Raw genomic sequence first — 17769 nt, 5'->3', positions numbered from 1 at the left:
TATTTTCCCTTCTTTCCCTTCGTTTTCGGTTCGGTATAATTGTTCATAGAATTCTCTAAAGTTTTCCTTAATTTCTTTTGGATTATATGTAATTTGTTTGTCTTTTTTCCTTGTTGCCAATACCATTTTCTTAGTTTGCTCTGTCTTAAGCTGCCATGCTAGGATTTTGTGTGTTTTTTCCCCTAGTTCATAATATTTCTGTTTTGTCTTCATTATATTCTTCTCCACCTTATATGTTTGTAATGTTTCATATTTTATTTTTTTATCCGCCAATTCTCTTCTTTTGGTTGTATCTTCCTTTATTGCTAATTTTTTTTCTATGTTTATTATTTCCCTTTCCAACTGCTCTGTTTCCTGATTATAGTCCTTCTTCATCTTGGTTGCATAACTTATTATTTGCCCTCTAATGAATGCTTTCATTGCGTCCCATAGTATAAACTTATCTTCCACTGATTCCGTATTTACTTCAAAGTACATTTTTAATTGTTTTTCAATAAATTCTCTAAAATCCTGTCTTTTAAGTAGCATGGGGTTTAGTCTCCATCTATACATTCTTGGAGGGATGTCTTCTAGCTCTATTGCCAATAACAGGGGTGAGTGGTCCGATAATAGTCTAGCTTTATATTCCGTTTTCCTAACTCTCCCTTGTATGTGGGCTGATAACAGGAATAGGTCTATCCTTGAGTATGTTTTATGTCTAGTCGAGTAGTATGAGTATTCCTTTTCTTTTGGGTTTTGTTTCCTCCATATGTCCACAAGTTTCATTTCTTGCATTGATTTATTTATAAATTTGGTTACTTTGTTCTTCCTGTTAATTTTTTTCCCCGTTTTATCCATATTTGGATCCAAATTCAGATTGAAATCCCCTCCTATTAGTATGTTCCCTTGCGTATTAGCTACCTTCAAAAAGATATCTTGCATAAACTTTTGATCTTCTTCGTTAGGTGAATATATATTAAGTAGATTCCAAAGCTCTGAGTATATCTGACATTTTATCATAACATATCTCCCTGCTGGATCTATTATTTCCTCTTCTATTTTAAATGGCACATTTTTGCTAATTAATATAGCCACTCCTCTTGCTTTTGAATTATACGATGCTGCTGTTACATGTCCTACCCAATCTCTCTTTAATTTCTTGTGCTCCAATTCAGTTAAATGTGTTTCTTGGACAAATGCTATATCTATTTTTTCCTTTTTCAGTAAATTTAGTAGTTTCTTCCTTTTAATTTGGTTATGTATTCCATTAATATTTAGAGTCATATAGTTCAGCGTAGCCATTTTATATTTTGTTTATCTTCTCTTTCCGTTTTTCCATCATTACCTTTCCTCCTTTTCCATTTCTGTTTTCTTATTTTCAACTCTTTACCAGACAACATTCCTACAACATCCAACATTTTCCTTATTCTCCTATTTCTATCTTCTTTATCCCCAATCTCCCCTTCCCCTCCTGAGTTGCCCTTTATCCCTTGTCGGACAACCACATCTCCCCTCTCCATTTGGATTTGCGAATCCACTCGCAAGCGTCAACTGATTTTGCAGTGACCGCTCTTTTCCCCCCACCCAGCCCCCCCCAGAAAAGATTTCGTTTTTTATATGTCACAAAGGTCACTCTTTTAGTTCCCTCCTTATTCTCTCTATTCCATTACCTTCTCTTGTTAATTCTTGTCTATACTTTCTATGTTTTCCTCTAATTACAGATATTTTCACATATGCCCATTGTCTCTATTCACTCTTATACCTCTTTACCCGCATACATATCAATCGTGGTCATTTTTACCCTCCTTACCCGTCTTCATCCCTCAGTCTATTTTTGTCTTTACCCACATACATATCAATCGTGATAATTTTTGCTCTCATTACCCGTCTTCATCCCTCAGTCTATTTTTGTAATTGTTCTGCAAATTTTCGTGCTTCTTCTGGATCCGAGAATAGTCTGTTTTGTTGTCCTGGGATAAATATTTTCAATACCGCAGGATGCTTCAGTGTAAATTTATATCCTTTCTTCCATAAAATCGCTTTTGCTGCATTGAACTCTTTTCTCTTCTTTAGGAGTTCAAAGCTTATATCTGGATAAATGAAGATTTTTTGCCCTTTATACTCCAGTGGTTTGTTGCCCTCTCTTACTTTTTCCATTGTCTTCTCCAGTACCTTTTCTCTTGTAGTATATCTTAGGAATTTTACTACAATAGATCTTGGTTTTTGTTGTGGTTGTGGTTTAGGGGCCAATGCTCTATGTGCCCTTTCTATTTCCATTTCTTGCTGTAGTTCTGGACATCCTAGGGCCTTAGGGATCCATTCTTTTATAAACTCCCTCATATTCTTGCCTTCTACATCTTCCTTGAGGCCCACTATCTTTATGTTATTTCTTCTGTTATAATTTTCCATTATATCTATTTTTTGGGCTAGTAATTCTTGTGTCTCTTTAGTTTTTTTATTAGATTCCTCCAATTTCTTTTTTAAGTCTTCTACCTCCATTTCTGCTGCTATTGCCCGTTCTTCCATCTTGTCCATTTTTTTCCCCATTTCTGTTAAGGTCATATCCATTTTATTTATTTTCTTTTCTGTGTTGTTTATTCTTCTTCTTAAATCATTGAATTCCTGTGTTTGCCATTCTTTAAATGACTCCATGTATCCTCTAACAAGAGCAAGTACCTCCTTTACCTTGCCTCTCTTTTCTTCTTCTATTTCACCATACTCTTCCTCTTCTTCTTCCTCTGGGTTGGCCATCTGTTGTTTCTTTGATGCACTTTCCTCCTCTTCTTTCTTGTTTCCATTGTCTTCTGTGTTCTCTTCTTGCTGCAGGTGTTCTGCAGCTGTCGTTGCCGGCTGTGGAGATCGACTCCCCAGCTGGTCCCCCCTCCCGTCGGTGTGTTTTTTTGTATGCGCATCGCGCATGCGCGAGGAGTCGCGCATGCGCGGTTGCGCATTTTTACTCGGCTCTGTGAGCCATTGTTGTAGTTCTCTTTCTACCGACCTGAGGTAGTGGGGTTTTCTCTCCACAGCGGGCTTCTTCGGACAGGTAAGGCCTTCACCTTTTTCCTCCGTTGTCTTCTCTTCCTCTCTTCTTTCCGTTGATTTTGATTTTTCTCCTTTTGTCTCCATCTTCTTTCCACCTTTATACTCACTTTTCTTTAACTTGTATTTCTGTGCCTTTGTATTTTTTCTTGTTTTTCCCGACTTTTCTGGAGAGGGCTGGAGTTCACCGTCCGGCCACTACTCCATCACGTGACTCCTCCATCTCCCCTCTAGTCTTTTTTTTTTTTTTTTTTTTTTTTTTTTTTTTTTTTTTTTAAATTTTTTATTTTTCACACCATAAATCACAATAGCCATGATATACACTTTTTCTTTTCCACACATTTACAGTGACTTTTTCTCCCTCCCCCCTCCCTCCTCCCAAGCCACCCCCCCATCCCCCCCCCTCTCACATCTCCCCTCTAGTCTTGATGAAAGGTTCTGACTTGAAACTTTGACAGTTCTTTTTCTCCCATGATGCTACTTGACCTGCTGAGTTTCTTCAGCAGATTGTTTTATTTTGTTCCAGATTCCAGCATCTCCAGTCTCCTCTATCTGCGTTTTTTCTAATTTTATTTTTAAGATGATTCTTTTGGTCAGGAGAAGCCATATAAAGAAGAGTAGAACATTCAGCTCTCCAATATTTTATTTGTATCCCTCTTAATTAAATTCAGACATGCAGCTCAGTGATAGGACCTTTCAGTCCAAGAGCCCGTGCCGTCCAATTACACCCAATTGAACAGTGGGAGGAAACCGGAGCGCCCAGAGGAAACCCACCTAGTCACTGGGGTGACTTCAACACAGTACAAACTCTACAGACAGCGTGGGATTCGAACCCCAGTCGCTAGCACTGTAACAGCATTGTGCTAACCGCCACGCTGTTTTTGATGATTTCCTTGTCTTCCTGTGGGGATAAGGTTGTTCATGCAGCTGTTGCGGACTTTGCGGCACCACCCCTCATTCCCATTATTATTCAGCATAGCTAAGTGAGCACAGAATTGATCAGATGTTCTTGATTTGTATGAATTTAAGCTGTTTTTATTTAAGGGTTTCATTGTAGTTCCACCTTGTATTCTGCACAATCTGGTATTATGGCAGATGGAAACAAATTCTGTGCAATATTGCAGTGCTTTTATTACATGACAATAAATTGAATCTTGAAGAACAATCAATCAATCATGCTGTTAATGAAGGAGAAATTTCAAGAGGCTGAATGTTTCTATATAAATGTGAGTTGCACTTAACTAAAGGTTGCTTTAATGTATTTCACATTTGCATATCTTAATGCTAATGGTCTATCTTTGCAGATGGCACATAGGCTTTTGGCAAGAAGGCTCGTATCAGCGACCCTTTGGGAGTGCCCACTTCGGTCTCGATCCTCAGCGCACCTTCTAGCCTTGAACTCCCTTTGCTGGCGTGGCACCAAGCCTCCCTTTCACCACCGAGCCAGTATCACCACCACCAGAGCGTTTTGTGCTGGTCACGACAGTGGAGTTTCCTTCAACATACAGGACCAGGCAGATTTTACTGATCGAGTCATCAACAGTACAAAACCGATCTTGGTGGATTTCTATGCAAGGTGAGTTTACGCTTTTGATTTCATTTTTTTGGGTTGCCGCAGACCTGCTTCAGCTCCTCTCAGATGTGCTTTTGGGAGTAGTTCCCATCTCTAATGAAGGTGCAAGAGAGGGAAATGGATGACATATTCTCGAGGTGGATGAGGTTAGAATCATTCTCTCATATTATTCTCATCTCTTCTGTGAGAGGTGTTGACATTGTTTCTGAAGTGCGATGTCGTAACTGGATATTTTCACAGTGATCCAAAATTCCGATCCAATGCAACTTCCAATATTGTAGCAAGTTTATGTAAACACATCCTTTGGTCTAATTGATTCCTGCGAGGATTTAATACACCAGGCAATCACATTCCTCCCACTCCTTGTTCCAGCAGAAATCTTCTATTCCTTCATCCTTTGTTTGTGAACTAGGGCGACATGATTAGTGCAATGCTGTTACAGCGCCAAGTGACCCAGGTTCGAATCTGCTGCTGTCTGTAAGAAGTTTGTATGTTCTCCCTGTGTCTGTGTGAGTTTCCTCCAGGTGCTCTGGTTTCCTCCCACCCTTCAAAAACGTACCGGGGTGTGGGTCAGTTGGGTGTAATTGGGCAGCTTGGGCTCAAGGGCTGCAAGGGCCTATACAATTTTTAAAAAATGTTAAAACTTGCTCAGGTTCCCACTGAGTGTATTTTCTTGCTTATGACAAAACAATAGGACAAACAGAACCCAGCATTTGCAATGGATGCAGGAGCTGAACTCACATGGATAGAAAAGATCTACAAGGGCTGTTCAAAGAATGGCAAGTCCTCCAATCAATAAATATCCCTTGTCCAACATTGTTAAGGCAGATAATCTGGTTATTTCTGTTGCTGTTTGTTGGAGCCTAATTTGGCTGCCAGTTTTCTGCTTTGTAGCTACTCTAAAAAAAGCTACTTTGGTTAATAATTCCTGTCTATCCATATCGCAAGCAGTTACATCGCAATTATTCAGCAAGTATATACTTGTGAGTTGTACTTTTTTTCCCCTTAGATAGATAGCTATGGAACGAGATGGAGAACATGTCTGAACTTATTAATGTGGTGGAAAGAAAAGGAAGAAAACTGGCTGCCTGAGCCACGACAGGGTTGATAAAAGGCTTCCTACATCCTTGATGAGCGGCATTGTTCCCATATTGAAAGTGAATTTGGGGAATGTAAAATAAGGTCTATGGGACATTACCAGGTAGGAAACGGTGGGTTTAGAATAGAAGAGCTGCATTACAAAGCTAAATGTTACTGTCTGTGTCCGACACTTGGGTATAATTCTGATCAGAATAGCTTCCGAATCATTGCCTTCCATCCCAACCTATGTACTTCAAAGTAATGTTCTGACTCTTCTCTTAACTAATTAATTCTATGCATATACGCACTTTTTGAAGTTAAATTATCTGTTGACATTGTGTGAAATTGGGCCTCGCTTTTGTCTGCACAAACACTACTCTGTCCCTCATTAAAAGGAGCAAAGAAAACACTCCTGCATGCTTGCTTTAAAGTTCAAAGTTCAGATTTATTGTCAGAGCACATACAACCCTGAGATTATTTTTCTTGCTGGTGAAGCAAAATTGCCACTCATTGGAAGTGCAAGAAAAGAACAGCTCAAGAAAATATGTAAACAAATAAAGGAATGTAAAAAAAATCTGTGCAATGCAAAGAGGAAAAAAAATCAATTGAGTTTGTGGTTGAGGATTCTGATGGATGAGTCCCTGATTGAGTTTGTGGTTGAGGAGTCTTTTGGTAGAGGGGTAGCAGTCCCCTCCACCTTGGTGTTGTTTAACTGAACCATATCCCCAAAGAAGTATACCCAAGCGATGTACACATACAGTATTTAAGGCTTGAGTCTGGACTTGCTCATACTTTGATGAAGGGCTCAGGCCTGAAATGTTTATGTATCTTTATCTTTGCTACATAAAAAAACTCTGCACGACTTGCTGAGTTTCTCCAGCATTTTGTTTTGATGAAGGAAGTTGGGGTGGTATAAAATTGAAAGAATGTTGTGAGGACCAGTGACAGGCTAAAGTATTCCAACTAAAAACAAGTAGAACATTAGAATAAACCAGCAAATAACAAAAATTGGGCTTCTAGATTTATTAAAAAGGTGGAACTTCTAAAGTAGAAGTTGGTCACTGACAGGATAAGACTGGAATTAATGGGAAATGGGCAAGCCATTCCATATAACCTATAAAAATGCAGGTGTAATTGGTACAGACAGGTTCTGCCAAGCGGAGGAGGGTGTAAGTAAATGGGGACAAAACTGCTTCACTTCCAGAAGAGGAGTGGAGAGCCCTGAGCCCTTCCTGATAGGGAATGGATGTGGTGATGAGGGTTAGTGAATAAATGTTGACCAACTATTTCTGCCCAGTTCTGCTGAGTTCCTTGTTTGCTCAATTCTGGTACCTTCAAGTCTTTGTGTTTCTGTCATTTAACTTCTTGAATGTGTTCTGCTGTCTTCATTGGATAGGGGTTGATCTGCATCTCAATACCTTTGTTCTGTAACTTATTACACTCTTGTTTTACCAGCTATTGTTTCAATGTTTGAAAATTGCAATTACGAGAGACATATGGGCACATCATTTTGAGGAAGTTTCACATTTTAATTGCTGTGTCAGGAAGTACTTGTGGACCAACTCCTAACAATATTATGCTTCCTTCTTTTCAGCTTTTGGTGGCTGGAAAACACAGTTTTGCTGCATCAGCCCTTGTAAAATCTAGTTATCGTGGTTTAAACATCTCAATCTGATCGTCACTGACCCTTTTTTGCATTTAAGGGAAATAAAGTTCATGGAAGAGAAAAAAATTGGCTGAAAAGAAAGGGATGTGTGATCTCTATTCTTTTGATCCCTTTTCTCTTCCATTCTCTAAAGGAAAGGTTATCTATTGTGAAAGGGATTAGTTGATTTTGCGTCAATAATAATTTTGGTAGTTGGTAATTTGTTTTTTTTCCTTTCTATGTGAATCTTCTTCCATAAGTTGAGTAAATGGTGCAGTACTGGTGAACTTCTATATTGCACCAGTTCTTCATCCCACTTATAAAGTATATGTTCTGGTACCTTCTCCCTCATTTTATCTAGCTCTATCTTGGTCCAATCTGGTTTCTCCCTTGTTTGATAAAAATCTGATAGATATCTTAATTGTGCTGCTCTATAATAATTCTTAAAGTTTGGTAGCTGTAGGCCCCCTTGTTTGTACCATTCTGTTAATTTATCTAGCGCTATCCTCAGTTTCCCCCCTTTCCATAAGAATTTCCTTATTATTTTCTTTAGCTCATTGAAAAATTTCTCTATTAAGGGAATTGGTAACGATTGAAATAGGTATTGTATCCTTAGGAAGATATTCATTTTAATGCAATTTACCCTTCCTATCAGTATTAATGGTAAATCTTTCCAATGTTCTAAATCATCTTGTAATTTCTTCATTAATGGCTGATAATTTAATTTATATAGATGGCCTAGATTATTATCTAGTCTAATACCTAGGTATTGGATTGCTTGTGTTTGCCATTTAAATGGTGATCCTTTCTTAAACTTTGTGAAATCCGCCTTACTTTTATTTGCATTGATCTTGTACCCCAATATTTCACCATATTCCTTGAATTTCTTATGTAATTCTTTTATTGATAATTCTGGTTCTGTTAAGTATACTATGATGTCATCTGCAAATAGACTGATTTTACATTCCTTCTCTTTTATTTTTATCCCTTTTATTCTATTTTCTGTTCTTATCAGTTCTGCCAAGGGTTCTATAGCTAAAGCGAACAGTGAGGGAGATAGTGGACATTCCTGCCAAGTTGACCTGCTTAATTTAAATTGGTTTGATTATATATCCATTTACTGTAATCTTCGCCAAAGGTCCCTTATATAATGCTTTAATCCAAAGGAGGAAAAACCCAACACCCAACCCCAACCAACCAATTTTCCCCTGCAACCGCTGCAACCGTGTCTGCCTGTCCCGCATCGGACTTGTCAGCCACAAACGAGCCTGCAGCTGACGTGGACATTTACCCCCTCCATAAATCTTCGTCCGCGAAGCCAAGCCAAAGAGAGAGAATCCAATTAATATATTTCTCTGGTAGGTTGAATAAATACTTTGAATAAATAATTCCATTCTACCCTGTCAAAGGCTTTCTCTGCGTCTAAAGCAACCACCACTGTTGGTATCTTATTTCCTTGTACTGCATGGATTAAGTTAATGAACTTACAGATATTGTCCGTTGTTCGTCTTTTCTTAATAAATCCAGTTTGATCTAGTTTTACTATTTTTGGTACACAGTTGGCCAATCTGTTTGCTAATAGTTTTGCTATTATAATCTGAGTTAAGTAGAGATATTGGTCTATATGATGCTGGTGTTAGTGGATCTTTCCCCGTCTTTGGTATTACTGTTTTACATGAATCTGGCATGTTTTGTGTTTCTTCAATGTGGTTCATTACTTCCAGGAGGAGGAATTAATAAATCTTTAAATGTTTTATAGAATTCTATTGGGAGTCTGTCCTCTCCAGGTGTTTTATTATTTGATAGCTTTTTTAATATATCCTGTATTTGCTCTATTTCAAATTTGTTTTGCTCCTCTTGCAATTTCGGTAGTTCAATTTTAGCTAGAAACTCATCTATTTTGTCTTCTTTCTCTTCGTTCACAGTTCGGTATAATTGCTCGTAAAATTCCTTGGTTTTCATTGATCTCTGTTGGGGGATGTGTGATCTCTGACACAGTTGATGGAAATGTGTGGAAGTCTATGAATTAACACCAACATCTGTGACATCACCATTTTGGGATTAGTCACTTCCTAACTGCTAATTCTTTGAATTTTGAATTATTGAGTAGAGTTGCCATTGGGATTATCATTAGTGAAAATAGAAAAGCTGCAGGAACCGGTTGGTCTCATGGGTATCCATAGGAGGAAAAGATATATTCGAGATTTCAGGCCTGAGCCCTTCTTCAAGCTAATTTCTTTTAATTCAGGCGTCTGAATTAAAACAAAGGGCAGGGGAAGGAGTGCAGGCCAACAGATAAAAGGTGTTAATTCAATCTGGAGAGGCCAGGAGAGAGGAAAGGTGAGAATTTAAGGGGGGAGGGTGGGTGGTTTGGCTCTGTGGATGCAGAGTTGGGGTAAAGGAGACGGAGGGAAAAGGGGAGAGAGAGGGGCAAAAGGACATGGGGAAAGATGGGGAGAGGGTTCTATTGAAATCAAAGTCAGTGTTAATGCCATCCGGTTGGAGGGTCCCCAGATAGGAACATAGGAAGTAGGAACAGGAGTTGGCCATCGAGCCTGCTCCGCCATTCAATACAATCATGGCTGATCTAATTTATGACCTAACTCCACCTACCTGCCTTCTCCCCATTTTCCCTAATTCCTCTATCATGTAAAAATTTGTCTAACCGAATTTTAAATATGTTTAATGAGGCAACCTCAACCACTTCCCTGGCTAGAGAATTCCAAACATTCACTACTCTCTGGGGAAAAAATATTTTTCCTCATCTCTGTCCTAAATCTACTCTCCGAATCTTGAGACTGTGTCCTCTCGTTTTAGTTTCCCTGGCCAGCTCAAAAAACCTTCCTACATCTATCCTATCCATACCCTTCATAATCATATATGTTTCTATAAGATCTCCTCTCATTCTTCTGAACTCGAGCGAATACAATCCTAGACGATTTAATCTTTCATCATAAGTCAACCCCTTCATCCCAGGATGAGGTGTTGTTCTTCCAATTTGTAGGTTGTCTCAGCCTGGCAGTGCATGAGATCATGGACGAGCAATGTCAACATGGGAATGGGACGGGGAATTGAAATGGGTGGTCATGGGAGATCCATGCTATTGTGGCAGATAGAGCTGATCTCCCACAATGCACTTAGTTAATTGAAGATCTGCAGTTTTCATATCCAGACAGTTGTATGATCTTGAAAAATAATGAATGAAAATATGTATTTTAACTCAAACTTTCTGAATATTTTAACTGCAGAGTTTTCCTGCAAGTTTGTATTCTCCTTTATTCACTTTGCAGGGGTAGTACCAGCATAGATCAAAGAGCTCCCAGCACAATAGGAGATGTATTCTTGTCATTGTTTCACTCCCTTGCCCAGAAGTGAGAGCTATAATTCCCAAAAGTAGCTAGTCAGTTATGAGGAGGACATTCTCGGGTCTGAGATGGTCAATTTAGTTTTTAAGAACTACCTTCATCTGTAGAAAATGTGGTTCCAATAAATTGTGGGGCTGTGGGAAGAACAATAATATGGTTTGCACTTCAACTTGAAAGTAGACTGTTGCTGATCAAGGACACAGCAATTGTCCAGAGGATACAAGCAAGGTACCAAAATAGCAGTGAGCAATTACAACCTGCTTCCATACTTTGGTGTAGCTGAAGGGATGAAGGGGATAAAGTGTCTAGATGTCCTGAACGTTTCAAATTTAGACATACAGCATGGTAACAGGCCCTTTTGGCCCATGTGCCACTCAATTGACCTATACCTCCTGTACGTTTTGAAGGGTGGGAGGAAACCAGAGGAAACCCACAGAGACACGAGGAGAATGTACAAACTCTTTGCAGACAGCCCCAGATTTGGACCCCAATCGCTGGCGCTGTAACTGCGCTGAGCTAACTGCTGCCATAGATTCTAGATTGCTTTCCATTTGGATATGAACATTTGGGCCTCCTGTGCTCAAATAGCTGAAGGTGTCCAAAAAAATAAATAGAAGGGAATGACTAGATTTGGTAACAAAAGTTGACAACTGCTTTGTATCTATTACCGAAAAGGTATCAGAATTGGCTCAAACTATCAACCCCACCAAATGTTAGGGGAGGTGTGGAGGAAGGAAAGGACAACCTTTTAACTTCTGGTCAGTCCCTCAGGAAATGCGGTTATTTCTGATTTCATGGAATTGTACAAACCAGAATGAGGTCATTTGACGCCTTGTATCTGTGCCAGCCTGACCAAGGTCAGACTGACACCTCTGCTGTTTCCCTACAGTTCTACAATATTGTTTTGTAATTATCCATTTCACTTTTAAAAATCACAATTGACTCTTTCCACTGTCCTTTGCAGCGCTGCATTTGTCATTAGTGCCAGCTTCACTGCACGTCAGGTTTATCCCTGCGATGTGCAAAGTCACTGGGAATAAAAGATAAGAATTAGAGATGCAATTGGAGCTTCTTCTGGAGTGGTAGCTGGGATGTCACTTTTTTTTTAAAGTTCACTCTCCGACTTTGTTTTAATTGTTCACTCCTTCAGGCTGACTATTCTATCTGTTACAAAATTCCCCCAGAGATCAGACCTTCATCAGCTCAGTGGGGTTAGGGGAGGGTATGCTCTGCAATTAAACTATTTACTGATATTTAATGAAAGGTGGGGCAATGTACATTGGCACTAAAAACAGGATATCTAATTGTTCCCAAGAAGTAATTGGATGTGTCGGAAAAGATCAGGCATTGACCCAAGTTCATCAACGTTGTTTCATTACAAGATGGCTGCTGCCAAGTAAAACACATTCCAGGGTGTGTAAGCTGTAAAGTTTTAATCAGATCTAATACTAATATCAAGCCATAGATGAGGCCATAATTATGATTGGAAAGTGTGTTGAGAAGTTAGCTGGTGTGAGTGGCATCTGGAGAAAAGTTTAAGGAGTGAATCCTGTTTTATGGAAGCCAAGGGAATAGGTCAGAAGAATAAAATAATGAGGCTCAAATTTAGCTCTTGGTCTGAAAGAACTTGTGTCTAGGGATCGTTAGGCATATGCACAGTGGGAGGATGGCCTTGGTTTTAATTTTGCCCCACCCCTCCCCTGCTATCATCTGACTTCCTCTGGGTTGACTGCAAGTTTGATTAGTTTCTAACTGGTATTAAAAGGTGAAAATCAGCAAATGTCCCAAATTCTGATCCCTGTGTATTGATCTCCCTTTGAATGTCTCTAAATATTGTATGAGGGCAGGATCAAGTTCATGAAGAAATTCTTTCTATGCACTAGCTAGACTCTCAGCCTTTGGTGTGTATAATCTAATTGGAAGACCATTGGTTTGAGATGCTGCTCAGTTATTGAAAGTTGTGTTCTAAATGTTAATGGGGTCTTGAGACAAATGCTGATTGGGTCATGATTGCTCTTGTTCACACAACCGCCTCTTTCTGCTCTACAGTTGGTGCAGACCTTGTGGTATTATCGGTCCGAGGCTTGAGAAGATGGTGGTAAAACAGGAAGGGAAAGTCCTTATGGCCAAAGTGGATATCGATGATCACACCGACCTTGCCAGCGAGTACCAGGTATGGGCATGTGATTTAGCTGCTGCTGGGCAAGAGGGCTTGTTTATAAAAACTAGCATTTCCCACATGATTTTAAAGTTTCAAAATCATTCCAAACTTTTAAATGCAAGAACCAACACATTCATAGGACTTGATCCTCCTCTTGTACCCAGTATGAGATCCGGTATGGATCCTAACTAAAGAGTAAATACAATACACTCCCATTCTCTTTGCACAATATTAATCAAACTCGTGAAGCTTGTGACACCCATCTTCATCTTTCTGGCTCGAACCTTAGTGGATCAACCTACCAATCTCTTGCATTATTACCTCTCAGTCAGCTAGAATTAGAGTAATACCAAGAGCTTGGATATTTGAGGAGCTAAGAGTTGGGAACATTGAGGCCACAACAGGTGGAGTTACAGATACTTATTATCATGTAATAAAACAGAAATGCAACATGACACAAAATTGTCTTTAGTCTCCCATAAGGCAAAAGATTCACCATTAGCCTTGTCCGGTTCACCTTGCAATCAGTGAAAGTGAAAGAGAAGCAAAAGAGAGTTGTTGTCTCCCCCACCCCCCCCCCCCCCCCCCCAGGTCACTGAGTATCCATGGATTCACCTCCAGTGCTCCCACAACTCCTGCAGCTGCACAGTTCAGTTCAAACCTGATCTTTATTTTTAATCTCCATGATTTGGAGACAGAAGTTTTACTCTTTTGGTTAAGTTGGAAGGCGAACAATGTTCAGGTGTGATGCACAGAGTTGAAAGGGTTAATTTCTGAGCTAGTCTCTAGGCACAAAGTTCATTTGCTCTCAGGGCTGGGACTTGTATTATAGAAAGAAATAGATTAATAAATCTGATATGAGTTGATTCTGGAAGCCCCAGCACTTGGCCTCTGAATTGCAATCTTGCATTGAGCCCAATTTCAAATCTTGCACATCCTTTAACCAGTAAAGGAGAACAGTCCTGCAAATCTGAGGATTTATGTCCTGATTGTGCAGGGAATCTTGGTCTGCTTTATTCACGTTGTACTCTATTAACTTAAATCCTCTTCTGCCTGTTCATATTTGCGTGCCCAGATTAATTCAGGAGTAACTTAACAGACCTGTTGAATTTGTGTTCAGTGAACCTTGTTCACTTTTATCTCCAACATTCAGTAAATTTGAACAGGCAGATAATTGGTGTTTGACCTGAGCTGAATTCCTAAGAATTGAGGTATGTGGACAGACTTGATTAGAACAATGCTCAAAAGTTCAGCACACAAAAGAACAGCTCAACAGGTCAGGTAGCATCTATAGGAAGTTTCAGGCCTGAGCCCTTTGTCAAAATATGAGCCAAAAAAAACCAGACAGGCACCTGAATAAAAAAGGTGGGGGCAGGGGGGACGAGCCCAGGCTGACAGGAAAGAGGTCATAGGTGGGAGGATGGAAGAGAAAAAAGCTGAGGTATTAGGGGGACAGTGTAGGTCTGAATGGAGAGGGAAGAGGGTAGGCAGCTGGAAGAAACCAATCAGAGGAATAGGGAAGGAGAGAGACTTGGGGCAGGGTTTAATGGAAAATGGAGGTTAATGTTAATGCCGTCAGGGTGGAGAGTACCCAGTGCTCCTCCAATTTGAGGGTAGCTTTTCTTTGGCAGTGCACGAGGCCATGGATAAACATGTGGCCTGAACATTGGTTACCCTATAGGTGCTGTATGATCTGCTAAGTTTCTCCATTTCGTTTGAGTATTACACTACAACTCCAGCATCTGCAGATGTATCTGATTAACTCCAGGCTCGATTGGAGGTTTACATGATCCCATCTTGCTGTCTTCAGTGTTGTAGATTTGGGCTCTCGAATCAAAAAAGATTTAAAACAGAAAATGGAAGGGTTATGAGTGAGCTTCATCTTTCATTCTTGGACCCTTGAGCAGAATTAGGACATCTGAATGGAACTGTATCTAATTGAAAGCAGTCACTTAGTCTGTGATAGTCTGAGGTAGATATTGGTTTATCATTGCCTATGAAAGAAATTTTCCATATTCCCACTATTCATTCACCTATAGCTGAAAGCTTTTTTTTCTACCAAATTATTTGTTCTAATTCCTTTTGAAAAGTTGATATATAATCTGTTTCCAGGCTGCAAAATCCAGATCAAAGGTTTTTTTTCAAAGATATAAAAATCTAATACAAAATCCACTAAGTCACTTGATTATATCAGTGAATGGAGAGAGTCAACAGAAACCCTGGTGAGTTGTGTGGTGCTGCAGTTCCTGAAGCACGTTTACTGCAGGCAACTTATTCTTGCCAATGACACCACCTGCTAGAGGCACAAAACATAATAGTTAAAGGTTAGATTGTTTGAATCGCTCTTCCAGTGGAGGAGCCTCACTGGGCATATGTGGGTTAATTTTTTTTTTTGACATGCAGCGTGGTAACAGGCCCTTCTGGCCCACGACCCCATGCTGCTTAAAAGCTACATTTTTTTCTCCTCTTGAACGGTAATTTTATAGTAATGAAAATAAAAGTGGGGATGCTGGAAATTTCAACAGAAGATATCAGAAACTCAGCAGATCAGATAGCATCTCTGAAATGAGAAACAATTGACATTTCTGATTAAAGAATGCTGCCTGATCTGAGTGCATCTCACATTTTCTGTTCTTATTTTGGTTTGAGCTTGTTGGGGCATACTTCGTTCGAAGTTAAAATAGTTTGCTGTCTGCCTTGATGGCTTCAGCTGAATGAGTGTTGGAACCTCTTGAGTGAGACAAGAAGTGGCCCATTAGCCAGGTTTGGCAGGTGTACAAAACCCAACGGGGCTCTTTGTAGTACATTGATCAACATGCCTTCTCTAATCAACGTCACCAAAACCAAGGAATTAGTTTGGGATCTTGCTGTATGTACAATTTCCACCTCACTGGGTGAAACAGATAAATGGATTGGAGTGTCAATAGGAATATAGGCAGTGTAGCTATTAAGATTTCCATGTAGTTAGATCAGAGCTCATCCTTGAGCCAATTCTGTATCACCGTCATTTCTCCCATTTCTTTCAATAGCTTTGTTTTTAATTGCATATCTTAAACTAGCAATTGGCTCGCATCAATTGTGGAAGAGGGTATGGACTGTATTTGATATAGATTGAATATGAGATAGTAGGCAATAAAATTCGGGTTTTAGTATTCTTGAGCACTAGACTAGTGATATCCCTGTACTTCTGAAGTGAAGGGGAAGCTGGGATTGTTCCTAGGAAAGGAAGAAGAAATGTTCAGAATTGTAAATCGGTTTGATAACTAAGGAGCTGCAGATTTGAGGTTTTGGCAACAAACCAGAAAAACAATCTGGTTTCCTGAAGAAAGTTGTGATTGAGAATTTATTTCCTGAAAGGAAGATGGAATTGGTTTCAGAAATAAAAATTAGAATGGACAGAAAAACTATATCAGAAGGGTATGGTCGTGCACTTTAGTAGAGGAAATACAGGCAGAATATTTTTTTTATGTGGGGAGAAAATGAAAAATACCTGGGTGCAAAGGGACCTGGGATATCTCGAAGGTAAACTTGGAGGTGGAGTCAGTGGTGAAGAAGGATATGGAATGTTTGCATTCATTTCAAGAGGAATAGAATGAGCAGGGATGTGATATTGAGGCTTTGTAAGGTACTGGTGAGACCTCGCTTGGGGTATTGCACTCCTTGTCTAAGAAAGGATGTGCTGACATAGGAGAGATTTCTGAGGAGGCTCACAAGGATGAGGAATGTTTGATAGCTCTAGGCCTGTTCTCTTTGGCTTGGCTTCGCGGACGAAGATTTATGGAGGGGGTAAATGTCCACGTCAGCTGCAGGCTCCATTGTGGCTGACAAGTCCGATGCGGGACAGGCAGACACGGTTGCAGCGGTTGCAGGGGGAAATTGGTTGGTTGGGGTTGGGTGTTGGGTTTTTCCTCCTTTGCCTTTTGTCAGTGAGGTGGGCTCTGCGGTCTTCTTCAAAGGAGGTTGCTGCCCGCCGAACTATGAGGCGCCAAGATGCACGGTTTGAGGCGATATCAGCCCACTGGCGGTGGTCAATGTGGCAGGCACCAAGAAATTTCTTTAGGCAGTCCTTGTACCTCTTCTTTGGTGCACCTCTGTCACGGTGGCCAGTGGAGAGCTCGCCATATAACACGATCTTGGGAAGGCGATGATCCTTCATTCTGGAGACGTGACCCACCCAGTGCAGCTGGATCTTCAGCAGCGTGGACTCGATGCTGTCGGCCTCTGCCATCTCGAGTACTTCGATGTTAGGGATGAAGGCGCTCCAATGAATGTTGAGGACGGAGCGGAGACAACGCTGGTGGAAGTGTTCTAGGAGCCGTAGGTGATGCCGGTAGAGGACCCATGATTCGGAGCCGAACAGGAGTGTGGGTATGACAACGGCTCTGTATACGCTTATCTTTGTGAGGTTTTTCAGTTGGTTGTTTTTCCAGACTCTTTTGTGTAGTCTTCCAAAGGCGCTATTTGCCTTGGCGAGTCTGTTGTCTATCTCATTGTCGATCCTTGCATCTGATGAAATGGTGCAGCCGAGATAGGTAAACTGGTTGACCGTTTTGAGTTTTGTGTGCCCGATGGAGATGTGAGGGGGCTGGTCGTCATGGTGGGGAGCTGGCTGATGGAGGACCTCAGTTTTCTTCAGGCTGACTTCCAGGCCAAACATTTTGGCAGTTTCCGCAAAACAGGACGTCAAGCGCTGAAGAGCTGGCTCTGAATGGGCAACTAAAGCGGCATCGTCTGCAAAGAGTAGTTCACGGACAAGTTTCTCTTGTGTCTTGGTGTGAGCTTGCAGGCGCCTCAGATTGAAGAGACTGCCATCCGTGCGGTACCGGCAGCGTCTTCATTGTTGGGGTCTTTCATGGATTGGTTCAGCATCATGCTGAAGAAGATTGAAAAGAGGGTTGGTGCGAGAACACAGCCTTGCTTCACGCCA

General features: G+C 40.5%; 2 protein-coding genes across 9 annotated transcripts in view; one reads left to right on the top strand and one right to left on the bottom strand.

Moving 5' to 3' along the window:
- The window catches only part of foxred2 (FAD-dependent oxidoreductase domain containing 2), a 170200-nt gene that overhangs the window by 58399 nt on the left and 94032 nt on the right, over nt 1-17769 (bottom strand). The window lies entirely within an intron of this gene.
- The window catches only part of txn2 (thioredoxin 2), a 33979-nt gene that overhangs the window by 13638 nt on the left and 2572 nt on the right, over nt 1-17769 (top strand). The window contains exons 2-3 of the mRNA XM_069909958.1: nt 4323-4594; nt 12731-12854. Coding sequence (XP_069766059.1) covers nt 4323-4594; nt 12731-12854 — 396 coding nt within the window. The remainder of the gene's footprint in view (nt 1-4322; nt 4595-12730; nt 12855-17769) is intronic.

Source organism: Narcine bancroftii, chromosome 13 (genome assembly GCF_036971445.1).
Source record: "Narcine bancroftii isolate sNarBan1 chromosome 13, sNarBan1.hap1, whole genome shotgun sequence".
In the NCBI taxonomy this organism is placed as follows: Eukaryota; Metazoa; Chordata; class Chondrichthyes; order Torpediniformes; family Narcinidae; genus Narcine; species Narcine bancroftii.
The sequence above is the reverse complement of the archived record's forward strand: the minus strand, read 5'-3'. Positions and strand labels throughout refer to the sequence as shown.